The following is a 27,988-nucleotide window of genomic DNA, read 5'->3' on the forward strand; positions in this document are numbered from 1 at the left end:
TGGCCATATTATTATTCAATTTTGATTTTCTATGATAAGAAGGATAATTCTGGAAACCATCAGTGCGTATTGATTATATATGTGTACGTGTATAGTGAAGTTTTGTTAACGGTGTAGGATCGACTTATTGACAGAACACGATGGACGCAAAATCGTAAGTAGATAACATCTGCAGTATAATCATTGTTGTAAATTATATGTCAGACATGTCAGATAGAATGATTTTTGACTCGCCTTGACCATGTTGACGGAGTCAAAAAGCGAGATATAAGTATGCTGTTTCCGGTGTCGGCGTTGGCAGCAGCGTCCACAATGTATTAGTTTGTGATTATGTCTAGTTTATGGTGAACCACTAACTAGTGGTAGGTCTATGATATTTGGTATGCCGTTGTATAAGCGTTGGCATATCTCATTTCCATGAAGATTATTGGATTCAGCTACCTCAGTCATGGTCTATTGACTTTGATACTTTTGCTTAGTTTACGTGTATTAAGATACAAAGATTGCATATTTTGGCTTTAATATTGATTCACTTATAGGGTCTTTGCATCGGAACTAAACACATTTATTTAAAAAAAAAAAAGCAGTTGTTGGCATGACACGGGTTATGTTCTTCTCATATGTTTTGTGATAACTACACAAGTATGATACTAAACTCCTAACGGGAGGGATTGCGCGGGTGTCATTCGGTTTAACGAGAGAAATGATCGTGAAAGAATACCTAACGGTGGTCAAGTATTGCGAGACGAGCGTGAAAGTTCTGGTACCGGATCGTGAAAGACATTTAATCGAGAAAACATACAAAAGGTCAGCAAATAATCTAATTTAATTAGTAACAGAGACAAATTTACAACAAAATAAAACTGTCTGTCAAAATGGTTCAACGTTAATATGATCAGCATGTGGGAAAACCCAGTTTTTAAAAGTACATAGTTTTTACAAAACAACAAAAGCCAGATTGCTTCTCGACATTTCAATGACATAAAAAATGTAAATAAACAAACATGATTTTTTCACAAATTTGAATTAAATAAACTACTTTTCTCCGAATAAGGAAATTCTATTTGAATGAATCAAATGGTTTTCTTAGTTATTTTGCATAAACATAATCTGAAACTTGGTAAAAAAAGAAATATTTACAAAAAAATTGATCTCTGGATCGTGAAAGATCACGTACCGCTTTTTGAAGATCGTGAAAAGGATCGTGAAAGATCTGATGCTACGAAGACGTTCAAATTATTCTTCAATTATTTGATAATTAAAAAAGAAATATTATATGTTGGTATAGAGATAAAACTAGATTGGCCAAGATCCTCAATAGATTTGAGAAGTTCAAAATATCAATATTTTCAGAAATGAAAAGAAAAAAAGGAAATAACAACCACGACAATAAGAAAAGACAATGACCAACAAAACGCCGAAAAAAAGATTCCATACAATAGTTTATTCTCTATCTAAAGACCAGCAGAATTGACTCACTTTTATATTTTTAAATGATATAGCTATAAAAAAAAAAACTTATCTTTAATGATGATTTATACCACCAACTTTCGATATCACAGTAGTACATGGTGCAGTCGCAAAAAAGTAAATTTGATATTATCCACAAATGAATGTATATTGTTATTAACCTGCAATTTACACCCGGCACTTGAAACTTTTGTTTAAACATAGAACTCGAAGAGGAGCCAAAAGTGAACTGTTACGCATTTTAAGGCAATCCATATCATCGCTTGCTCAAAATATAAATGGGTAACAGAAGATTTTATTTGTGCAAGTACAAATAATACATAAACATATTATTTGTGCATTTGTGTACATGTTATTTGTATAACTGTTACAGTTGGCTAATTGCAGGATTGAGGTTCTCATTGTCATGTGGAGTACTCACTTATTACGAGTTATACGATAACTACATTTTATATATTGGATCCTATAATCTTCATGTCCGTCAGACAGGATTCACCTGACCTCGACTTTGCATCATATCATGGTTGAGGATTTAATTTTGTAGTCAAGTTCTTATCGCGGATTCGTTAAGCTATAGGATAACTGTCTGTTGTTATGATTGTATGGTGTACATTTTCGACTTCTGCAAAATAACTTCAAATTACATTGACCTCGTTATCATGCATCATTTGGCAATGTTCGTTTTATGTTGTTTGTCCTTTGCCTTATATACCTCTATACTATAGCGCCACATTATTTGGTGTATGGTGTACATGTCTGTCAGCATGTTTCATATATGACGTCAATTGAATTTGATATATTGAATGATAGTATTAAGATGTCTATTTCTGGCTGTCGGTCAGGGTTCATGTTCCGAATTTATTGGCCGAACATTACTTTAACATTTGTCAGTTTCTAAAGTACTGTAAGGATAGGAACACCTATATTTGGTGTACGGGATGTTTGTAGAGATCTGTATGGCACGGTTCATTTCACCTTGACCTCTTTTTATGAACCGATAATTTTTAGCGTATTTGACACTTCTAGTTAAACCCTTAATATTACAGACGTCAGACAAATATACTATCATGAGTTAAGCAGAAGAGACATTTCAGCATTTGTACTCTGGTATTTTTTAGTCTGTAGTATATAGTTATCTCATTGGAAATCAATTCACACCTGCTACGTTGTATATCAAGATACATAAAACTTGCATGTAAGTAAGTACATGTAGTGTTGCACAAAATATTGGTTATCGTTCAAACTCAAATTGTTCATGAAAGATGCTATAAGATTTTGGTTGATGGTTAACATTTTGGTTTAAACGTTGCATTCCCATATTATTGGCTAAATAGTGGCGGTCTGCCTGAATTGTTACACAGTACTATATAGATCAATTCTCAGAGCTAAATTTTTCACACTGATTTAGACATGTTTTTGATTGTGTTTTTTTTTTTGTAACTTTCGGGGTAAAGTGTTGAATAAAAAAAAGGATAGCTTTGATATGTTCATTCTTATCAAAATAGATACTAACAGGCTTCAACCAATTGCAGGTATATCAAGTGGTAAAAGAAATATTTATTTCTGATTACAAGTATTAAGTCTGGTCACGCATTATCTTTCACGATCAAGTTTGATGAAAATTCAACAACATTCAAGGCTTTCATATACAAATTAGCGGTTTTAAGGGAAGAGCATACTTTTATTTTACTGTCCTATTAGATACACCAAGGATTAAATTTCAAATATATCATTATATATTCAAATATGACCATTATAGGTACAAATAGCGTGTTTTTCTTAATTAATTCCATAGACATGAATTGCGCCTTTTGTGTTATTTCATAAAGTACTGCATATTTACTTCATCTTATTGCACAGTAATGTTGAGGAAGTTAAACCATTTTGACAAACATATTTTTTTGTTTGGATTTGTTCTGCGTTTTGAAATTTCAGCGATTTTTTCACAGATTTTGAAATTGAATTTAAATTCACGATCCGGTACCACTGAGAGCTTTCACGATCGTCTCGCAATACTTGACCAGCGTTAGATATTCTTTCACGATCATTTCTCTGGCTAAACCGAATGACACCCGTGGATTGTGCCTGATATTATGAAGACATAATCTTTCAATCAGGTTAATTAAGGTTTGGAGCTGGCATGTCAGTTAACTGCTAGTAGTTTGTTGTTATTTATGTATTATTGTCATTTTATTTTTTGTTTGTTTCTTCTTCTGACATCGGAATCGGACTTCTCTTGAACTGAATTTTTATGTGCGTATTGTTATGCGTTTACTTTTCTACATTGGCTAGAGGTATAGGGGGAGGGTTGAGATCTCATAAACATGTCTAACAATTTTGCGCCTATTCCAAGTAAGGAGCCTCTGGCCTTTGTTAGTCTTGTATGATTTTTAATTTTAGTTTCTTGTGTATAATTCGGAGTTTAGCATGACGTCCATTATCACTACAATATACTAGCTAGTATACATATTTTTTAAGGGACCAGCTGAAGGACGCCTACGGGTACGGGAGTTTCTCGCTACATTGAAGACCCATTGGTGGCCTTCGGCTGTTGTCTGTTTTATGCTCGGGTTGTTGTCGTTTTGACACATTCCCCATTTCCTTTCTCAATTTTATTTATTAGTTTATGATTAGGTCAGTTCAAGGGGAACCATTAGTGGCAGGCCAATGTTAATTGGTATGCACTTGTATAAGCATTAGCACATCTCATTTCCATGGAGAATATTAGGCCCCACCACCTCAGTCATGGTCTATTGACTTTGAAACATTTTCTTAGTTTATATGTATTAGTTTGTGATTTATTTAGATCAGTTTAAGATGCATTTGCAAGTCTCGTTTCCATGGGGATTGTATAAGCCCTATACGCCCTCATCATGGTTCATTGACTTTGAATATTTGAATAACTTACATGCGAAAGTATTTTAATTTCAACATTTGCACTATTACAATTACAAATTGGGGAGACATATCTCTGTGTTAACAGTTTATTATAATTATATCATGTACATAGCATACTTGAATTTAAATATGTGCGTGCCTCCTAATTGATACGGGAAAAATAGAAATACTATTTATACACATGTACCGGTAAGATTTCATTTGATGCCAGTTAATCAGTATAAATTATGAGATAACTGTATTGTATTTTAAGCTTGGACTTCGTAAAACATAGATATTACTGTCTCGAATTGAGTTTACATAGCGACGCGTAGCGGAGCAAGGTAAACAGATATTTGCGACAGTAAAATCAAGTTTTACGAAGACCAAGCCTAAAATACAATACAGTTATCTCCATTATAATAATTGTGCCACAATTTAACAAAAGTTCCATTTAATAAATATTTTGGCTTAAAAATACCATAAATGAGAAATCCGCGAAACTGTTGCATTGTCTTTGGTATCTAAACAATGTGACGTCATATATATAATCCCGTATCGAACATAGACATATTTATACTTTTCGTACGCTTCTGAATGGTTTCAAAATTGACAAGAAGAAGATTTTGATGCACACAATGTGACTTTTTTGTTTATTTTTTTGAGAAATTACATACCCCAAAAAAAAAAAATCAAAATGGTGGCCTTCTTAGTTACGGACTGGTAGAACGTGGATTCAAAATATTTGTCAACGTCCAATGAAAATTATCGTATTATTAATGAATTGCATTAAAATATTTATTTATTCGAGAAAGCAACCAATGCCACAATAATACCAATAAGATAATCATTCACCGTAGAACAAACCTGTTCAGTTCATATGAGAGAGAGAAACTAGATGTGGGATATACAGTTATGGGACAGCAGCCCAATATTGCACCAATGTTACAGTATAGAATATATTACAGTCTTCAGCACTTCGAATTCTGTGTTGACATGAATTATCATATATATTTTGAATATTCATATTCATAAATGATCTGTTTACAAAACTTTGAATTGTTAGAATGTGAATTCATTAAAGTGGAACTTTATTTTTCAGTCTAAAAACAGAAGAACCAAGAACAGCCTACCCCTACATTACATACAAGGGCAGTACATTTCCACCAAAGCCACCGATACTCGAGAAAGGTCCAGAAAAACATTTTGCAGACATAACAAATTATAATACAAGAGACAATGATATTCTGCTTTGCTCTTCACAGAAATCGGGTAAATAAATCGCTGTTATTATTAAAATAATTACTAGAGACGGTACTGTACAGCTACTTGTTTAATTTCCCGAAGCAGGATGTCGCTTGCTCTGTCGATGCATCATGTCTTGATTTTCCCGAAGCAGGAAATCACTTGCTCTGTCGATGCATCAAGACTTGACTTTCCCGAAGCAGGAGAACGCATGCTCTGTCGATGCATCATGTCTTGATTTTCCCGAAGCAGGAGTTCGCTTTCTCTGTCGATGCATCATGTCTTGATTTTCCCGAAGTAGGAGTTCGCTTTCTCTGTCGATGCATCATGTTTTGATTTTCCCGCAACAGGAATTCGCTTTCTCTATGCATAATGTCTTGATTTTCCCGAAGCAGGCGATCGCTTGCTCTGTCGATGCATCATGTCTTGATTTTCCTGAAGCAGGAGATCGCTTGCTCTGTAGATGCATCATGTCTTGATTTTCCCGAAACAGGAGTTCGATTTTTCTGTCGATGCATCATGTCTTGATTTTTCCGAAGTAGGAGATCGCTTGCTCTGTCGATGCATCATGTCTTGATTTTCCCGAAGCAGGAGTTCGCTTTCTCTGTCTATGCATCATGTCTTGATTTTCCCGAAGCAGGAGTTTGCTTTCTCTGTCGATGCATCATTTCTTGATTTTCCCGAAGCAGGAGATCGCTTGCTCTGTCGATGCATCATGTCTTGATTTTGCCGACGCAGGAGTTCGCTTTCTCTGTCGATGCATCATGTCTTGATTCTCCCGAAGCAGGAGTTTGCTTTCTCTGTCGATGCATCATGCCTTGATTTTGCCGACGCAGGAGTTCGCTTTCTCTGTCGATGCATCATGTCTTGATTCTCCCGAAGCAGGAGTTTGCTTTCTCTGTCGATGCATCATGTCTTGATTTTGCCGACGCAGGAGTTCGCTTTCTCTGTCGATGCATCATGTCTTGATTTTCCCGAAGCAGGAGTTTGCTTTCTCTGTCGATGCATCATGTCTTGATTTTCCCGAAACAGGAGATCGCTTTCTCTGTCGATGCATCATGTCTTGATTTTGCCGACGCAGGAGTTCGCTTTCTCTGTCGATGCATCATGTCTTGATTCTCCCGAAGCAGGAGTTTGCTTTCTCTGTCGATGCATCATGTCTTGATTTTGCCGACGCAGGAGTTCGCTTTCTCTGTCGATGCATCATGTCTTGATTCTCCCGAAGCAGGAGTTTGCTTTCTCTGTCGATGCATCATGTCTTGATTTTCCCGAAGCAGGAGATCGCTTGCTCTTTCGATGCATCATGTCTTGATTTTCCCGAAAAAGGAGTTCGCTTTCTCTGTCGATGCATCATGTCTTGATTTTCCCGAAACAAGAGATCGCTTCCTCTGTCGATGCATCATGTCTTGATTTTCCCGAAGCAGGAGATCGCTTGCTCTGTCGATGCATCATGTCTTGATTTTCCCGAAGTAGGAGATCGCTTGCTCTGAGGATGCATCATGTCTTGATTTTTCCGAAGTAGGAGATCGCTTGCTCTGTCGATGCATCATGTCTTGATTTTCCCGAAGCAGGAGTTCGCTTTATCTGTCGATGCATCATGTCTTGATTTTCCCGAAACAGGAGTTCGCTTTCCCTGTCGATGCATCATGTCTTGATTTTACCGAAGCAGGAGATCGCTTGCTCTGTCGATGCATCATGTCTTGATTTTCCCGAAAAAGGAGTTCGCTTTCTCTGTCGATGCATCATGTCTTGATTTTCCCGAAGCAGGAGATCGCTTGCTCTGTCGATGCACCATGTCTTGATTTTCCCGAAGCAGGAGATCGCTTGGTCTGTCGATGCATCATGTCTTGATTTTCCCGAAACAGGAGTTCGCTTTCTCTGTCGATGCATCATGTCTTGATTTTCCCGAAGCAGGAGATCGCTTGCTCTGTCGATGCATCATGTCTTGATTTTCCCGAAAAAGGAGTTCGCTTTCTCTGTCGATGCATCATGTTTTGATTTTCCCGAAGCAGGAAATCAATTGCTCTGTCGATGCATCAAGACTTGATTTTCCCGAAGCAGGAGAAGGCATGCTCTGTCGATGCATCATGTCTTGATTTCCCGCAGCAGGAGATCGCTTGCTCTGTCGATGCATCATGTCTTGATTTTCCCGAAGCAGGAGTTCTCTTTCTCTGTCGATGCATCATGTCTTGATTTTCCCGAAGTAGGAGTTCGCTTTCTCTGTCGATGCATCATGTTTTGATTTTCCCGCAACAGGAATTCGCTTTCTCTATGCATAATGTCTTGATTTTCCCGAAGCAGGCGATCGCTTGCTCTGTCGATGCATCATGTCTTGATTTTCCTGAAGCAGGAGATCGCTTGCTCTGTAGATGCATCATGTCTTGATTTTTCCGAAGTAGGAGATCGCTTACTCTGTCGATGCATCATGTCTTGATTTTCCCGAAGCAGGAGATCGCTTGCTCTGTCGATGCATCATGTCTTGATTTTCCAGAAGCAGGAGTTCGCTTTCTCTGTAGATGCATCATGTCTTGATTTTCCCGAAGCAAGAGTTCGCTTTATCTGTCGATCCATCATGTCTTGATTTTCCCGAAACAGGAGTTCGCTTTTTCTGTCGATGCATCATGTCTTGATTTTCCCGAAGCAGGAGATCGCTTGCTCTGTCGATGCATCATGTCTTGATTTTTCCGAAGTAGGAGATCGCTTGCTCTGTCGATGCATCATGTCTTGATTTTCCCGAAGCAGGAGTTCGCTTTCTCTGTCTATGCATCATGTCTTGATTTTGCTGACGCAGGAGTTCGCTTTCTCTGTCGATGCATCATGTCTTGATTCTCCCGAAGCAGGAGTTTGCTTTCTCTGTCGATGCATCATGTCTTGATTTTCCCGAAGCAGGAGATCGCTTGCTCTTTCGATGCATCATGTCTTGATTTTCACGAAAAAGGAGTTGCTTATCTGTCGATGCATCATGTCTTGATTTTCCCGAAACAGGAGATCGCTTGCTCTGTCGATGCATCATGTCTTGATTTTCCCGAAGCAGGAGATCGCTTGCTCTGTCGATGCATCATGTCTTGATTTTCCCGAAGTAGGAGATCGCTTGCTCTGAGGATGCATCATGTCTTGATTTTTCCGAAGTAGGAGATCGCTTGCTCTGTCGATGCATCATGTCTTGATTTTCCCGAAGCAGGAGTTCGCTTTATCTGTCGATGCATCGTGTCTTGATTTTCCCGAAACAGGAGTTCGCTTTCTCTGTCGATGCATCATGTCTTGATTTTACCGAAGTAGGAGATCGCTTGCTCTGTCGATGCATCATGTCTTGATTTTCCCGAAAAAGGAGTTTGCTTTCTCTGTCGATGCATCATGTCTTGATTTTCCCGAAGCAGGAGATCGCTTGCTCTGTCGATGCACCATGTCTTGATTTTCCCGAAGCAGGAGATCGCTTGCTCTGTCGATGCATCATGTCTTGATTTTACCGAAACAGGAGTTCGCTTTCTCTGTCGATGCATCATGTCTTGATTTTCCCGAAGCAGGAGATCGCTTGCTCTGTCGATGCATCATGTCTTGATTTTCCCGAAAAAGGAGTTCGCTTTCTCTGTCGATGCATCATGTTTTGATTTTCCCGAAGCAGGAGATCGCTTGCTCTGTCGATGCATCATGTCTTGATTTTCCCGAAGCAGGATATCGCTTGCTCTGTCGATGCATCATGTCTTGATTATAATAATAATAATAATATCTTTATTTAGAGAGAGTAACTCATTTGGATTACACCAATTTTCAATAAGGCTCTCTTAATACAATAATAATTACATTACAAATAAACAATGCATCAATAATAATAAATTAAATAAAGATTATGTACAATTTAAAATACAATAAACAATTATGATATGGCATTACAGTAAAAATATGATGGTAATGTTAAAAGTACATAGATTTGTATTTATGTTTAAATTCGGATACTGTATTTGATTTTTTTATTGAATTAGGAAGAGCATTCCACACTTTTGGTCCATTGTACGAGAAACTAGACTTATACAACTCTGTATTTGGTTTTGGAATAATAAAATTATCTGAGGATGAAAATCTCGTATTATATTTTTGGTTTGCAGAAGCTGATACAATAAGACTGGACATATATTCTGGAGCTAAGCCATGTTTTGCCTTATACATTAGTAATGATTTGTGATAAAGTATTCTTTGTGTGATTGGCACAATGTTACATTCGTGAAATAATTCTCTTGAAGGTTTGGTGTAATCATGTTCGTCTAAAATTATTCTTGCTGCCCTTTTTTGCAGTTTTAGTAAACTATCTAATAGAAAGTTATTACAGTTTCCCCATATTGAACAACAATAATCTAAGTGAGGTAAAACGTAAGCGTTATAGTACATTTGTCTAGCTTTATGATTTAGATATTTCTTTATCCTTTTTAGTAAAGCTAAAGAAGAGTTAACTTTTTTGATTATATAATCGATATGAGAAGACCAAGATAGAGATGCATCAATAAAAACACCTAGAACTTTTTCACATGTACTTTCTATAATTTGTTGTCCATTTAAAGCAAGATTAATGTTTTCATTTGATGTAACGGAAAGCTTTTGTTTAGATCCAATGCATATAGCTTTCGTTTTAGATACATTTACAGCCATCTTATTGTCATCACACCAGCGAAAAATATCTTGTAAAACCGTATTAAGTTTTTGACTGATGCAACTTTTGTTTTGTCCAATGACTGATATGGTGCTATCATCAGCAAATAAATCGGTGTTATGATTAGGATTAGACAAAGGAAGATCATTAATAAAAATTAAAAACAACACCGGTCCTAATACGGATCCTTGAGGTACACCCGTTTTTTGTTTTTGTACGTCTGAAAATGTATTTGAAATAGATACTTTCTGATATCTGTCAGCCAAATATGATGTAAACCAACGTAATGAAGTATAAGCTAATTTGTATTTGTTTAATTTTTGAATAAGCAGTTCATGATTGAGAAGATCAAAGGCTTTTGCTAGATCTAGAAATACTGCTCCAACAAGATCGCCATCATCAATGGCTTTAAGCCATTTATCTATTAAAGCTGTTAAAGCAGTTTGACAAGAATGGTTTGCACGAAAGCCTGACTGCATTCTATACAATAACTTGTATTTATTAAGATATTTTACTAAGTGTGTTTTCACATGTTTTTCAAGGATTTTAGAAATAAGTGGTAAAATTGCAATTGGTCTATAATTAAAAACATCCTGTTTTGAGCCTTTGTTCTTATAAACTGGTATGACTTTTGCCAGTTTAAATGAGGATGGAAAAATACATGTTTTGATACTCAAATTAAAAATATGACAAAGTGGTAGTGAAATAGCATGAGAAGACATCTTTAAAAATTTTGCACTTATGGTATCAAGGCCTGTTGCTTTTGATTCATCTAGTGCTTTTAGTTGTAAACACACAAAATCATTACTCATAAGTGGTATAGAAAAATACACGTCATCTGGTACATGACCCGATATAAAATCACCAAGTTTGTTAAAACAACTACTAGAATTGTCGATGTTTTGATCTATATTAAGATTATCTGTGATATTTGTGAAATAAGCATTAAAAACATCAGCAATGCCTTTTGGTTCTAAAATTTCCTTTTTGTTACAATCACTTATGATTTTTATACTGGTATGATTGTCGGTACCGCTGACAGTATGTAGGTGCTTCCATAATTTACTGCTGTTGTTCTTTTTTTGTTCTATGATATTGGTATAATAATTTTGTTTAGAGTTTTCGATGAGATATTTGACTTTATTTCTCCAAAGTCTATAACTATACATATCTTTTTTCTTATGATAAAAATCACGTTTTTTCATGCTATCTAGAATTTCATCATTCATCCACTCATTTTGATACAAACGTTTTACTCTCTTTTTAATGAGTGGAGCATGATGATTTAATACTTTAGTAAAAATATTCAAAAAAGACAACAGTGCTTCTTCGGGGTCATCAATTTCTAATACACAATTAAATGAACACTGTGATATGTCATTGACAAAATCATTTTCATTAAAATGTTTAGTAGATCTGAACGTAATATATTCATGAATTTTCTTTTTCGATTTTAACCCTCTTTTGTGAGAAATGCATACTGGATAATGGTCACTGATAGAATACTTCGGAACAGATATAAAATGAATATTATGTGGTTCATTGCTATAAATATGGTCTACCAAAGAGGAAGATGTTTGTGTGACTCGAGTAGGAACTGAGACTATTTGAGACAAGTTAAAAATGTTTTTTAAATGTGACCATTTAGCTGGAATCTTTCTCGACGACAAATTAATATTAAAGTCACCCAAAATAATCATTTCCTTATCTTCAATATCGACATTTGTTAACATTAATTCAAATTTTGTAACCCACTCTGCATTACTTTTTGGTGGTCTATAAATGTTACCAATTAATATAGGTTTTTGATGAACAAAAATAATTTCGATCCACATTGATTCTATATCATCATTTTCCAAATCATGTCGTCTTATTGTGGTTAACATGTTAGAAATATAAATTAAAAACCCACCGCCAGATTTTCCAATTCTGTCTTTTCTGTTTGTATCATAACCCTTAATATCTATTTCTTTGTTTTGGACAGAATCTGACAAAAATGTTTCACTTAAACACAGCACATCTGTGTTAGATTTTGATAGCAAATATTTAATTTCAGAAAACTTTGGCAATATATGATTGATGTTTAAGTGACATATATTAAGTGACTTGTGTGGAAATATAAAAGGGTTTGTAAATGGAGATGATTTGGAATTAGATGATAGAATATGTGTTGCAGTACATAAATACAAAATAACAATACTGACAATATTTCCTAAAATAGAATTACATGTTCTGGTAGTGGAAAAGTTATTGGTTAAATTTACCTCCAGTACGTTTGACTGGACACACTTTGTTCTTGAGTTGTTGTGTTGTTGAATGGTATAAATCTCCTCCCTGTTGACCTCACCGATTGAAAATTTGATTCAGTTTCTGATGTACAATTTGAAAATTGAAATAGATTGTTGACGCAGGAGATAATGTTGTGGCTTAAAACTTTGGCACCAGCAACATTTGTGTGAACATGGTCTGCAAATAAAGAAAGATTGGGCTGGTCTCCATATAGAAAGTCTAAAGTATTGTCCAAAATTTCCACATGTTGTTCCTCTAGAGAGAACAGATGATTATTGACATTGTAAATTGTACGATTAGCTTGAGAATTGGTTGGCCTTGGTAGAATTGAGGAAATTACCAGCTTAGTTCTTGGTAAGCTTTGCCTGACTGTACAAATCAAATTTTTGAAGTCGTCCATAATAGCATGAACAGAGTCTCCATCTGATACATTGTTAGTGCCCACATGAATAACAATAACATCAACACAATCAAGTCTGCCTTCTGATATGTACTGAATTAGGCAATCTTCAATGTCTCTGATCCGTCCTCCCCGGATAGTCTTTACTTTGGTATTGATTTGTTGAGTTGACATTTTCCTAGGAGACATCTTTTTAAGAGTTGAACTCCCAATAAGAAATAAGTTTTTCTTGTCAAAAGACCGATGAAAATGGGGATAAGTAGATTTGACTTCACGGTCCGTGTATTTTGTATTTATTGGTGACCTTTGTTTTTCCACATAAGTAGGACTTTGAGCATTATGCTTGTTACCTAGATTTGTTCTATTTAAAGAAACTGGCTTATTAGAGCTGCTTGGTAAACCACTTCTTACAGCGTTGCTGTATGTTCCAGGTGTTGGTTTATTTGAAGCTGAAATTCTTTCCTCTCTTTTGCGATTTGGTGTTTCTGTCACAGTTTTTGTTAAATCGTTGACGTGATATGATTTTAAATTTACAGATTTAATCTCATTTGAAACGGCATTTAATTTGTCCCACAAACTGTTGGATTTATTTATAAATGCCTTATTGTTTACATCGATATCCGATTTAATGAGCTGTGTTTGTGTAAAAACTTCTTGGACGGAGGTTAAAGCTGAATTGGTTTGAACTTTAACCGTATTTGTTAGTGATGCAAACTTGTCTTTCATCTCTTGAAATTGATTGTTTGACGAGTCAATATGACAGTTAAGGGCATCATTTAAATTTAAAACTTCCTCAGAAGTTGACAATAAAAGACTTTCAATTCTCCTGAGTGTTGACATGGTACAGAAAGTCGGAGAGTTTGCCTTATTATTATTTTTGCGAAATTTATTGGTGGAGATACTTCGACGCGGGGTTGTAACCTTCATCGGTATAGTTTCCTCTTCATCGTCGGTCCATTCAGTGTTGTTACAAACATTCACGATACTATTATTATTTGCTTGAACGGTGTTTCCAGACGTTTTTATATTTAAAGCAAGTTTTGCGAGTTTATCGGCTTCAATCTGACCGATTTCAGAATCACGAGCAACGTGCGTCCACGTTACTTTTATATTTGATAACAAATTATCTATCTCTGACCAGAGTTCTTTGTTTTTCACATCATTTCCGGAAGATTTAAGTTTCCAGTTGTTGCTTTTCCAATAAACAATGTCATTTGTTATACCTCTAACTAAATATTCACTGTCGGTTTTAATGATAATGTTTGATATTTGATTTTCGTGTATTTGTTGAAGGCATTTTACGGCAGCATACAGTTCCCCCGTATTGTTTGTTTGCTTGTAAGATTCAGGAACTGGACCATTTATATTTTTGATGTTATTTGGTTCCCAAAATATACCATAACTGGCCTTTGCCAATGGCTTGCCGTTATTCTTGCATGCTCCATCAATGTATACTTCCATCATTTAAAAATGTCCTAACAGTTCAGGAAAACGTTAACGTTGTTTTCGCGGGCTTTCTGATATGACGTGATGAACATGGTTTTGATTTATAAATTTTGCTTCATTTGTCTTTTGTTACAATAAAAATGTTAATATTGATAACAAATAGTAAAATTTACCATACCGTTATACATTTTGAAGTCTATCAAACAGTAAAATCCATCGTAATTCACGAATCGAGTTTTCCTAAAAAACAACATCCACAACGGACCACTGCAACTCGTCTCAAATGTAGAATACACTATAGGAGTGTCCAGTAATAACAAATAACTTCGAACAATGTTAAACGATGCTTTAGAAAAATATTCGGATACTTTCCACATTTTCCCGAAGCAGGAGATCGCTTGCTCTGTAGATGCATCATGTCTTGATTTTTCCGATGTAGGAGATCGCTTGCTCTGTCGATGCATCATGTCTTGATTCTCCCGAAGCAGGAGTTCGCTTTCTCTGTCGATGCATCATGTCTTGATTTTCCCGAAGCAGGAGTTCGCTTGCTCTGTCGATGCATCATGTCTTGATTTTCCCGAGGCAGGAGATCGATTGCTCTGTAGATGCATCATGTCTTGACTTTCTCGAAGCAGGAGATCGTTTGCTCTGTCGATGCATCATGTCTTGATTTGCCCGAAGCAGGAGATCGCTTGCACAGACAGCTCTGTCGATGCATCATGTCCTGATTTCTCTTTGATTTAAGTTCATGTCATTTCAATTGTTCCTTCTTCGATGTTTTTCTGCTTTGATGCATGTTTGTACAATCAAAGTTTTCAATCAAAAGAAATATTTGACAAGGTTTTATGATCGTGATAACCGGCATTAAAAAAATTGATCAAAACATTGATGGACTTTGAAAAATAACCTATCCTGTATTTCTACATTTGTAACCTTTCTGGTGGACTCTTAAGTGACCTGACCTAGTAGAATGAGTTTTGGAAAACAAGATAAACAAAAGCCCACAGCAAATATTGAAGAGAAAATTACATCTGCAAATATAGACACAAATGACCAGAAATATAACCAAACGAGATCTCTGACAAACCGATAAGTTAATTTGCCGTATTAATCATGCCAGTTTCGTTAAAATCAAAACCTTTGTGTACGTAAAATATGCCTTTTTTTCTTTTGATTTAGTTTTTCCTTCAAATTCTGTGGTATTATAACCTGAGAAAAAATATTCGGATACTTTCCACATTTCCACATGTCTAAGGTTTGTTATGTAAAGAAAGGTTTGGTCTTATGAATTTTCATACCGTATATTTCTAATTTTTCAAGCAGAATCATATACATATACATATATTGACTTTTGATATAATACATGTATATTTTTATTTCAAGGAACCCATTGGGTACATGAGATAATATCCATGCTTTTGACACAGAAAACAGAATATAACTCCCATGGACCAATGTGGGAATTAAATCTAGAATATCTAAGACAACCAGAAGAGGTTGAGAAACTTGTTGGCCCCCGAATTTTTACCACGCACCTGCCATTTAGTATGCTACCTAAGAAACATATAGAAAACAGAAATAAGATTGTTTATCTGAATAGAAACCTGAAAGACAGATCTGTGTCGTTGTATCATTTTCTTCAAGGAAAAATAGGAGTTCCAGTTTGGACTTGGGCAGAATATTTCGAGCAAACCGTTTTACACGGCAAGTATTTTGTAGGATTAAGATGTACATGTACATAATATAACTAAACATGATGTTCGCCTCCTACATTTATCGCTTTTTCTTTAGTGTTTCAATTATTTTGCGTTTTCCCAGGCTGTATATAAAAATCTTTGCCCAACAACTCCTACAAGTCATATTTATTTTTTTTCTTTTAAATTTTGCATTTCAAATACATAGTTGTTATTGTATAGCAACATAATAGTTTCAACAGAAGAAAACGAAAAGTTATGGTGCAATATTCTGTCTTATCATTGTATATTGTATTAGATCAAGTGATCGGCAATTTAGCGTACATGTATGTCAAGAAAATCAATAAAATTGGCGAAGTGTTATCTTGGCAGGATCAATAAAACATCTCCTGTGGACAGGATAACGTTTTGTATCGGTGTTACCACTGTCTGTATCCACACTGGTGTCTCTTCCTTATAGAAAACTATACACAGACGTGCCGCTGGTAGGGGTACATTTTTTCAATCTAATTTAAATATAGAACTCTGATTTCGTTATACTCCATAAAATATAGAACTCCGATTTCGTTATACTCCATATGGAGTATAACGAAATCAAGAGTTCTATATTCTAATTAGACTGAACTTTTTTGGAATGTCAAATATATCAATGGGGTGCAATTTCACGGAGGTGATACAAAAATGTATATCAATGGATAAGAATTCACATGTTTATGATGTTCCTATGAAATATATGAATGGGTTTGGATTTTCGCGTAAATTAATATACGAATGAGGGGTGTGGGTGTTTTCTAAACACGAACCGGACGTCTGTATCGTTTGTATGTTGAGACGTTATGTCTGTGGTCCGTCAACGATTTTATTTTGCACTATTGCGCAAATGAAAGACATGATGACGTTTTGTTGTTTTTTTTGTGGAATCTGATTCTATACTGCATGCCTCATTTATCGAGAAATAATGTAATAATTTAAATTTAAAGCAACCCCGCGACAATTTTTTTGTATGAGTTTGAACTGAACTTTCCTGTTGTTATTCTGATGTTTAAAGATTTTATAAAGCCCTCTGACAGATATTAAGATCTCGGGTTAATAATAGGGCAGATATGGCAAAAGGAAATGAAATATTGCGCTTGTACAAATATATAATGCAAATATTGACATCATCAGTGACAAAAATATATTTTAAACAGTTTTTCAAGCTTTGGGCTTTCAACGTTGCTAAAATATTTGGTACGTTGTCATGTGGAGTAGGAGCTGCTTACCCATCAAAAGCACCTTTGTATATATATATATGGTTCGTGTTGCTCGGTCTTTAGTTTTCTCCTTTTGTGTTTTGGATGTTATTTGTTTGTTTTTTTGCCATTGCGTTGTTAGTTTGTCGTTGACCAATGAGTATGAATATCCCGGTGGTACCTCCCACCTCTCTTTTTGTACTATATTGTTAAAGGGTTAGTACACTAATATTAATGCATATTGTCCCTCGTAGTATATCGTACTGCACTCGAAAGCTCGTGCAATATGATAAACTGATCGGGGTAATGTTCCTCAATGTTAGTGCAATGACCCTATATTTTTTCTTTTATTATTAACACATTTCATATGAAAAATCAAGGTATATTTCCCGTAAAATATTCTTGGAGGAAAAGAACTCCATCCTTTACGTAAAATAAAATATTCGTTCCCGGACAGTAATCAGTGATCACCATTCATTCATTCGTGTTCCCTAAAGAATCATAATGTTTATTGTAACAAATTCACAAAATTACAGAAATAGATGTCACAACACAAAACGTCAAAAGCGTACAATTTCAAAATTTTACTCTTCATCTAGAAAAAAACATTTACCTTGTGGTACTCGGTATGGTTAATACTACAGAGAAGTCAAATGAAGTTCTCATTGAAATATGAAATGAAAAACTTCTTTGGTGGTTAAATTATAGAGGTTGGAGATATGAAAGCGAACTTGATACCTAATTGAAAGTGAGTTCCTACATGCAATTTAACTATTGAACCAAGGTTTCTTGATGGTCAAATTGAATATGAATAAAATGAGAATTGTGATTTAATTACATGCGAAATAAAGATGCATTCACACGATACGATTTTCCATTCGATTTTCATTCAATTTTTACCTATGCACCTGCTTTCGACTAAAATCGTACCGTATGAACACTAAAATCTGAAGTCGAAAGTCAAGTCGAAACGTCGTTTTGAATTCGAAACGTACGCTATTTCCATTCGACGTTTTGACTGGAATCGAATCGTGTGAACGCCAAATCGACTAAATGTATTAGTCGATTGAAGAAATCAAGCAAATAATTTTAATCGACAATATTCCGATTTTCACATCATTCTAAACATAATTCGTAAAGGAAACAGTGTCATCTTTTATTCAAAACCTGGCCGCCATTTCACAAAGTCTATCGTAAAAAAAAATCGTTGGTCTACAGCTTTTCACAAAGCCGTCGTAAATTAAAATGTGAAAAGACGAAGACGAATCTTTAATATGAGAACCACATTTTCTTCATTTGATCATTTTTAAAATGAAATGGATATCATATCCAGATTGTGGCAGATACAGTCAACAGATTACAGACGCGCTAAGTAATACGGATTGGATTGGTTTCCTCTCAGACCTGGCCAGGGGCGGACACCACACGTGACACTAGCGAGGAACACCACCTGTGACACTAGTGGGGAACACCACATGTGACACTAGTGAGGAACACCCCATGTGACACTAGTGGGGAACACCACCTGTGACACTAGCGAGGAACACCACCTGTGACACTAGCGAGGAACACCACATGTGACACTAGCGTGGAACACTACCTGTGGCACTCGCCACTAGTGGGGAACAGTTCACCTGCTAAAGCACATTAGTTCACTCCCAGTTATCGGCGTAATATGAACTGTTGTTTCGTAGTTTATTTTCCAATTAGTCATGTTCTTGCCCATCTTTAATCAACTTGTAAGTGGCTTTATGGGGGAGGGAAATTTGTCTCCGTCCTCTACCCCTTATGAAATTTTCTGTTGTACTGTTTTGAAAATTGAATTAAGAAGAGTGTATTTTAGTTGGTAGTCGTGACAGGTCTATTTCTGTCAATTTTTACATGTGGTAAATGTAGTAAAAAGGTAGGCTCAAATTAGTGAAATTGCATTTTAACATCAGTTTTATAAGAAAGAAAGACTAAAAATGCATTATAGATAACACGACAATGTGTCATTTGTACTATAAAGGTCAGCGAAAGTTGCCATGAGTGTTACTTAGTGAATTATTATTTTAAAACTGTCGAAGTATTAACTCATAGCTTTTATCGGTATTTGAAGGGGGTTGTGTTGTTCATTCATTTGTTTTCTATATTAATTTTTGTGGACGTTTTTATGTTTTTTGTCGTTTGGTGTTGTTATGGCGTTTCAGTAACAATTATTGTATATCACTGATATATGTACGACTATGAACCAAGATTGTACTCCGAACCACGATGGTCACGCTTATGTGCGATGGATTGACGCTAAAGTGCGTTTTAAATCTTGCTGAAGTGCGATGGTGACATTGTGACGCTATTTTGTTAAAAGCTACACACACATAGTTGCTGCTAATCATTATGCAAAGCCGGATAAGTTGAAAATGATTTATACGGGCTTTAAACAATTTTTATTGAAAAAAATAACTATTAACATCAAACATTTTAGCAAAACCAGTTTTTATATGCAATTAAAAGCTTTGAAAAACTTGCAGATTATACACAGTGCTCACAGAAAATTTTTCTGTTTCCGCTTGATCTTTATCAGCAATGAAATAAATTCCACGTAAGGGAAATATCTCGTAAAATGAATCTCTAATTGGAGAGCTCGAGTCAATCACGGAATTTGAATCCGTCAGATAAATAGTCGATCGTAGCTCAATTATTACTTTCTATTAGGACCGCTTACATCAATAACTACAATAAGCAAAATATGTATAGAAAAGCAATGTAAAGTCTTTGAATTGATTGGAGAAATATTTGTTGGAAAATGTTGTATGAAATGAGTAGAGGTAATATCACTGAATATGTGGTGGATAACAAAATATATTAATAAATGGAAGCGACGTAGTGCTAATGAAACAAAACAAAAAACAACATCAATTAAAGCAAAGTTTAATTTACCAAGAAAACTAGAACCTTAATTGATAATGTCCTCTACCTAAAATGTACTTGTTCAATTTAATTTTAGACACTGTCTATACCGGATGGTTTAACTTTACAAAGGAGATGACAGAAGCAGTGAAGAATAGTTCTGGTCATATATTTCCGTTAATGTACGAAGACTTAGTATTGGTAAGTTATATATATAATTTAGCTGATCTGTAACAATAACATCTTCATGCCTTATATATCATGTACTGTAGTACGCCGCTAGATTAAAAACTGACGTGGAAAGGTAACACATGCCCACCGAAAGCTCTTTTAATGAGAGCCCAGGTGGTCGTGTGGTCTAGCGGGACGGCTGCAGTGCAGGCGATTTGGTGTCACGATATCACAGTAGCATGGGTTCGAATCCCGGCGAGGGAAGAACCAAAAATTTGCGAAAGCAAATTTACAGATCTAACATTGTTGGGTTGATGTTTAGACGAGTTGTATATACATTATGTACACAGCCATGTATCACCATCATTGATGGCGATCCGATGGATACATCTGTTGTAGGGTTGTCACTGACTCAGACGTACTTATGAATATAATTATTTTCTGTGACTGTATCTTACATTAATTTGTAGGATCCTTTACTATAGATAATTTAGCTGATCTGTAACAATAACATCTTCATGCCTTATATATCATGTACTGTAGTACGCCGCTAGATTAAAACTGACGTGGAAAGGTATCACATGTTTACCGAAAGCTCTTTTTTTGAGAGCCCAGGTGGTCGTGTGGTCTAGCGGGACGGCTGCAGTGCAGGCGATTTGGTGTCACGATATCACAGTAGCATGGGTTCGAATCCCGGCGAGGGAAGAACCAAAAATTTGCAAAAGCAAATTTACAGATCTAACATTGTTGGGTTGATGTTAAGACGAGTTGTATATACATTATGTACACAGCCATGTATCACCATCATTGATGGCGATCCGATGGATACATCTGTTGTAGGGTTGTCACTGACTCAGACGTACTTATGAATATAATTATTTTCTGTGACTGTATCTTACATTAATTTGTAGGATCCTTTACTATAGATAATTTAGCTGATCTGTAACAATAACATCTTCATGCCTTATATATCATGTACTGTAGTACGCCGCTAGATTAAAACTGACGTGGAAAGGTAACACATGCCCACCGAAAGCTCTTTTTTTTAGAGCCCAGGTGGTCGTGTGGTCTAGCGGGACGGCTGCAGTGCAGGCGATTTGGTGTCACGATATCACAGTAGCATGGGTTCGAATCCCGGCGAGGGAAGAACCAAAAATTTGCGAAAGCAAATTTACAGATCTAACATTGTTGGGTTGATGTTTAGACGAGTTGTATATATGTCGTGTACATGTTATTATTTTGTACAGGTTATTACTTGTACAAAATTTTCATACAAGTAATTACTTGTATGATGCCATCATACAGGTTATTACTTGTATAAATATAATTGTACAAGTAATAACCTGTACAAATTTTGTGGAGAAAAAGATAATAACTTGTACAAATCATTATTTTATATTGGCCTATTTGAAGTCCACAACAAATTGTTTCCCTTTTAACATATAATTCATTACTTTGCCTAAAGTTATAAACTCTCAATATGTGAGTACATTTAACATATAAAGTATATGAGCAAAACTGTTCATTTAAGTAGTCAAAACTAAAGTGCAGAGATGGAAAACAGTATAGAAAAGAAATTTAATGATGAAATAATTAAATTGTGTGATGACAATAATAAATCTTCTAATAATTCATTATTTACACGTGAAATATACAGAGAACCTTTTAGGAATGTAAAGAAAGCAAAATTAAGTTCCAAAAAGACTGCTCTTCAAAGATATTTCTTAAGGCAATATGATATTTTGAGTGTAGCAGGCATTGAAAAACTCATTCGCAAAGGCGACATTTTTTTTTACTATTGTACAGTAGATGAACTTTATCCATTAACATTAGAACTGCACATTCTGGAATTGGCCATGGAGGCATCCACAAGACCTACAAGGAGTTAATAAAACAATTTGCCAATATCAGCAGAGAAATTATCAGAATTTTCATTCAGATGTGTGAACAATGTATTTTGAAGAAAAGTCGTACTGCAACCACAAAATTAGTTGTTCGTCCTATCACTTCTACAGACTTTAATTCCCGTTGTCAAGTAGACCTTGTTGACTATCAGTCATTTCCAAATGGAGAATACAAGTGGATCATGCACTACCAGGACCACTTTTTTTCTACTTATGGGATCTCCACATATACTGCAAAGTGATAATGGAAGGGAATTTACGGCTATTGTAATTACAGAACTTAACGACCATGTCACTTTGCACCAGAAGTCCGTATTTACGTGGAATCTAGCTGTTTAGCTAAATTTGCATAAGATGTCACATGAGCTTATGTCATTACTTTGCGTCCTTCGTTCATCTGTAAACTTCTAACATTTCAACAATAATACTGATAAACACTTGAAAATAAGAACAGAAAAACAAACACAATATAAATTTCAAAAAATACGAAAGATAATGAGTTGTACAAGTTATTATCTTTTTCTCCACAAAATTTGTACAGGTTATTACTTGTACAATTATATTTATACAAGTAATAACCTGTATGATGGCATCATACAAGTAATTACTTGTATGAAAATTTTGTACAAGTAATAACCTGTACAAAATAATAAAATGTACACGACATATATATATATATTCATTAAATAAAATATTAAAATAAGTAAAAAGTTAACAGTTCCATTCTATCGATTTCATCCTTCCATTGGGACTCTTCAGGATAACTGATGTAGTGTCGCTATAGGCGACGTCGTTAAGGAGGTTTATATATATATATATATATCAAACATCTGAATAATAGTCAACGATTTTTCCCACGTGGGAGCTGGATCGTTACAAGTAACGATACATGTACACAATAAAATAAATTATATAAACGACTAAAAAGTGTACATAACAACACCAATGATATAAAAAGGAACTATAATGTAATTATTTATAAATATTTCGGATAACAGATATCCTTCGTCAGTCAGATTTTGATGTTAAATGAATCATCTTTCAGTCTTCTTAGATTAAACTTTTACTAAATCTTGAAATTTATACAATAAAAAAGGCAAACCGAACATCAGTTAAGACGCTTGCACCATTCTAAAAAATTGTTGAATATGACATAGGTTATATGACTAATTACATCAGAGAGTTCAAATATATGCTTTAAATAAAAATAATAATGTGCGATGTGAACTAGCACAATTTTAAAGCTTTAACGGTGTCGATATTATGATGTTACAAGAAAGATTGCGTCAATAAGAATTCCAAATAAACAGCACTGAACGGTCTAAATTTCTAAATATTTCAGATGTGACACCTGTAGTGTAGTTACATTAGAGTCTGCGATATATATATATATAATTCGTCTAAATAACAGCCCTACAATGTTAGATCTGTAAATTTGCGGAATTTTTTGTTCTTCCCTGGCCGGGATTCGAACTCGTGCTCCTGAGAGATCGTGGCACCGAATCGCCTTGCACTGTGCCAGACGCGCTAGACCACTCGACCACCTAGGCTCTTCAATAATAAAGCTTTCGATGGCCAGGTGTTACCTTTCCTCGTCAGTTTTTATCTAGCGTCATTTATACAAATATATTTACGTAAGAAATCGATTTAATGCCGCAGGGCACCTGTTCCGGAAAACATTTTATTATATTAGTTTTGGTCTCTTTTTGTCATATTTTTCCTCACATATTCTAATACTTAAATATCATACATTTGTATGGCCCCGCAACAAAGTTGTCGGTGCCATATAGTTTTACCCTTGTCCGTAATTCCGAAGTCCGTAATTACGTCATTCCGTCATTCCACAGCAAACCAGTATACAGAGTTTTTTCTAAACGCCATCAGATATTGGGCTGATTTTTGGTATGTGAGTTAACCATGATGAGTTACAGATCAAGTTTAAGTTTCTTTCTGCTCCACTAATTTGTGCCGAAATTACGGGCTTTGGACTTTGAGAAATTGTTGAAAATCACAGTTTTACGGACTTTTTTCTAAACACCTTCAGATATTGGGCTGATTTTTGGTATGTGAGTTAACCATGATGAGTTACAGATCAAGTTTAAGTTTCGTTCCGCTCCACTAATTTTTGCCGAAATTACAGGCTTTGGACTTTGAGAAATTATTGAAAATCACAGTTATACGGATTTTAATTTCTATACGCCTCCAGATTATGAGCTGATTTTTTAAATGTCAGACTACCATCATGTTTGTGTCCACATGTGTTTATATTGAAATTGCAGATTTTTCAACTTTTTGGGACCGGGCCATTCGTGTCGCTTTGACACATCTGACTAGTTCTTTTATTTTTTGGGCACTCCTGTTGAAGATAAATCCAGAAAAAGAGCTTTGGACGCGCAAGATTTAATTAGAGTTATTTGAATAAAATGTTTATGATTGTCCAAATATTGTTAATTTTAAAATGAATAATAATATGAACATTGATTTATTGTATTTTCAGGAAACGAGAAAAAATATAACTAATTTGGCCAAATATTTAGAAGTTCCATATACGGAAAACTTTATCAACGAAGTTATAGAAAGGTGTAGTTTCAAAAATCTTAAAGGCAATAAAAGAGATGTCTCTGAAGTAATTCAACCAGACAAGAAATCTACACTTTTCCGGAAAGGTATGTGTAAAATGTGATACGAATGAGTATACCTTTTATGCAATTCTAATTATCAAATCATCATATCCCCCCTCCCCTTCAAAACAATCCATTTTCTTTGAACTAGTACACATTTTGTTAAGGGTCCAGCTGAAGCCCGCCTCCGGGTACCAGGTTTTCTCGCTGTGATGAAGACCTATTGGTGGCCTTCGGCTGTTTTCTGCTCTTTGGTCGGGTTGTTGTCTCTTAGACACATTCCTAATAACCATTCTCAATTTTGCTCTTCATTTTTATTGGAAATTGGAGAGAATCTTTGTCTGTGGATATTTGAATTATTTTATACTTGTCTAGTAAAAGAACATGTAGGTCATAAGTCAACGAGACAGTAATTTAACTACACAGTAAACAGAAGGAGATTTAGAGCTAATCATACATTCAATAATAGACAGCTAGATTTTTATAGAAGTAAAAAGCTTTTGACTATATAATTCAAAAAAAGTTTTACTAATAGAAATTTCTGCAAAACTAGTAGTAGCAGTGAGGCTTATACTTCTTTTGTTTGTTTTAGAAAATATGTATTAGGATTTTTGTAACATATATTTCCATTACTGTATACATTTTTCATATGCAATTAAAAAATAGTATAGGAGTACTTGGTGGTATTCAAAAGGTTAAAATATACAACATAACAACACACAAAACTTTAAACCATAATTACATTCATTTCTACTCTTTAATTTCATGTTGCTTGAATATTAGAAGTCTCTAAGATTTATTTAAAAAGAATCTAGAATTGATATACACTAATTTTCTTTTAAAATGATTAAGATGCATTCGTTTTTTTTTAAATATTTCTTTGTACTTAGCAACCTGTATTGTTATTTTTAGCCTATTACAAATTGAATTATTTCATATAATTTCTATTGATATTTTTGTTGTTTTTTTAATTAAAAAAAAACCCAAACAACATAATTTCAATTTCAATTGATAGGTGTACATTGTTCACTGCTTCAAAGTTAAACATGATTTGTAAAGATTGATTGGTTGGTTTGTAGTACTATACAGTTGAATCTTACCCTGGATAGAATAAATTTGCGAAAACGATACATATTAGATTACATGCTTAATGAATATATACACATTTATAATACACTGTGCTTCTATGATTGTATTCCTTTAAAAGCAAGATACAATACCTTAAACAATATTGTGTCCATATAAATGTTTCATTTTTAAATCTCTCTTTACCTTGAAATTGATGGACAACTGAAACCTATGGTTTTTAGCAACTTCGATGAGTTCACTTTTTCTTATTATGAACGTCTCACTGCATGTATAAAACGCCCCTAGCACCAGTGGTATGGTTTTTTTTCCCTAAGTGTCGATCAAAATACATCTGTGCATTGACGACCACAGCTACAAGGTATTATCGCTATTTTACGAAATTTTCCTTTGATCTTACTGACTGATAATTTTCTTTCTCAACGAAGTGTAGTGATATGAAAACGGAGTCGAGTTAAATGAAAATTATCGCTAAAAACTAAGGGGGCACGTGGCGTTGCTAATGAAATTGACATGAAATTGACAACGTCGTCATGGGTAAAATAGCGATAAATAGATTATCACTGGTCATCTCAACTCGATTGCTTTTCTCACTTTCGCCGTCCCTGCTCAAGCGAGAAAACCATCCTCGTTGAGATGATCAACGATAATCTATAAGAATCAACAAATTAAAGTTTATATCCTGCAAAGAAATATTCGAACATATACTGTAATAAATTGCCGATAACCGCATTGTGAAATACGTAAACAATACAAAAATTTAAATAACCACGGAGCGCATTCAGATGTCTGATATCTTGGCAGTAAATAACGTATGATTAGGGTAAATATTTCGGATGAACTGCAGGGTAATTTAAATAAACAAACTGCGTGAAAAAGAGGAAATAAAGTAGCACAGATGTTTCAGTCAAATTTACAAAATTCGGTATTATACTATTACTTTAACATTTTTGAGCCTATGTTTTTGACGGGTTCTCTTCCATTTACCAACATGAATGTGGGTAAGCTTTTGACAATCAACATACAATATGCTGAAAGGTTAAACATTTGTTTTAATTTCCAACGTAGGGCACTACACTGATAAAAGAATAGAATTATAAGTCTAAGTACTTAAACACAATAAGTTAATCATCACAAGTTAATGATATTTGTAAATATTATTATATATTGCAGGAGTGATAGGCGATTGGAAAAACTGGTTCACGGTTTCACAAAACCAGCAGCTTGATGAACTTTACCACAAGGAAATGAAAGATGTTGATGTAAAATTCAAATATGAATATTCACAGTAGACTGCAAATTCTTGTTTTAATTAAAGTGAAAGGAATATATTTTTTAAATCGGAAATTTCTATTGAAACCATTAACTCAAAGCACTGAGCACCCGTAATATAGTTTTTCTAATAAGTAATGGCTGTCTCTAATTAGAAACATTTTTAAGTGTTGTAGATTTTTTCTGATAGCCACTTATGTATGCACATTTTTTCAAGGTATATCTTCCTTTAAGAAATGTACCTCGTATTTAGCCACACTGTTCATTTCAGTATCATAATCTATGACAAACGAGCGAGACGAGCCAGTTTTGAAATTATAAATTTTCCTCACCTTAGCAGCACCATTACATCTTCACTCTCGTATTGAGTATATACTCAACTCATACGATATTCAAGAGCCTGCTGCTACTACTCAGACTTTGTAAAACTTCATTGGTGTTCTGGGTTAAAATAAAAAAGCATGGGTTTTTATAAGAACGTCTCGTCTTATTTTTTTCAAAAAAATCATTGGAAAAGAGAGGCGAAAGATACCAAAGGGACATTCAAACTCGAAAATAATCTGACAACGTCATGGCAAAAAAATAATGACCAACAAACAAACAACAGTACCTAAAACACAACATTAAAAACCAAAGACTGAGCAAAACGAACCTCACCAAAAACTAGGGGTGATCTCAAGGTAAGCATGTTTTCTTCATCACAATCAACATAGATGTTTGCTATTTTCATTTCCTTGTCTCTTACCTAAA

At 34.8% G+C, this 27,988-nt stretch overlaps 1 protein-coding gene across 1 annotated transcript; it reads left to right on the forward strand.

The window, feature by feature from the left end:
• LOC139501520 (sulfotransferase 1B1-like) lies at nucleotides 1-27,716 on the forward strand. The gene is made up of 6 exons (XM_071290635.1): nucleotides 1-154; nucleotides 5,450-5,619; nucleotides 15,753-16,073; nucleotides 20,282-20,385; nucleotides 24,757-24,925; nucleotides 27,140-27,716. The coding sequence occupies exons 1-6, from the start codon at nucleotides 141-143 to the stop codon at nucleotides 27,256-27,258; spliced, it is 897 nt and encodes a 298-aa protein (XP_071146736.1). The 5' UTR covers nucleotides 1-140; the 3' UTR covers nucleotides 27,259-27,716.
• The last annotated feature ends 272 nt before the right edge of the window (nucleotides 27,717-27,988 follow it).

This window comes from Mytilus edulis, chromosome 13 (genome assembly GCF_963676685.1).
Source record: "Mytilus edulis chromosome 13, xbMytEdul2.2, whole genome shotgun sequence".
Classification (NCBI taxonomy): Eukaryota; Metazoa; Mollusca; class Bivalvia; order Mytilida; family Mytilidae; genus Mytilus; species Mytilus edulis.

Excerpts from the sequence above, each read along its gene's own strand:
- LOC139501520 (XM_071290635.1), top strand. Across the intron at positions 5,620-15,752 it reads TTGCTCTTCACAGAAATCGG|GAACCCATTGGGTACATGAG; the intron begins GTAAATAAATCG and ends TTTTATTTCAAG. Across the intron at positions 20,386-24,756 it reads TGTACGAAGACTTAGTATTG|GAAACGAGAAAAAATATAAC; the intron begins GTAAGTTATATA and ends TTGTATTTTCAG.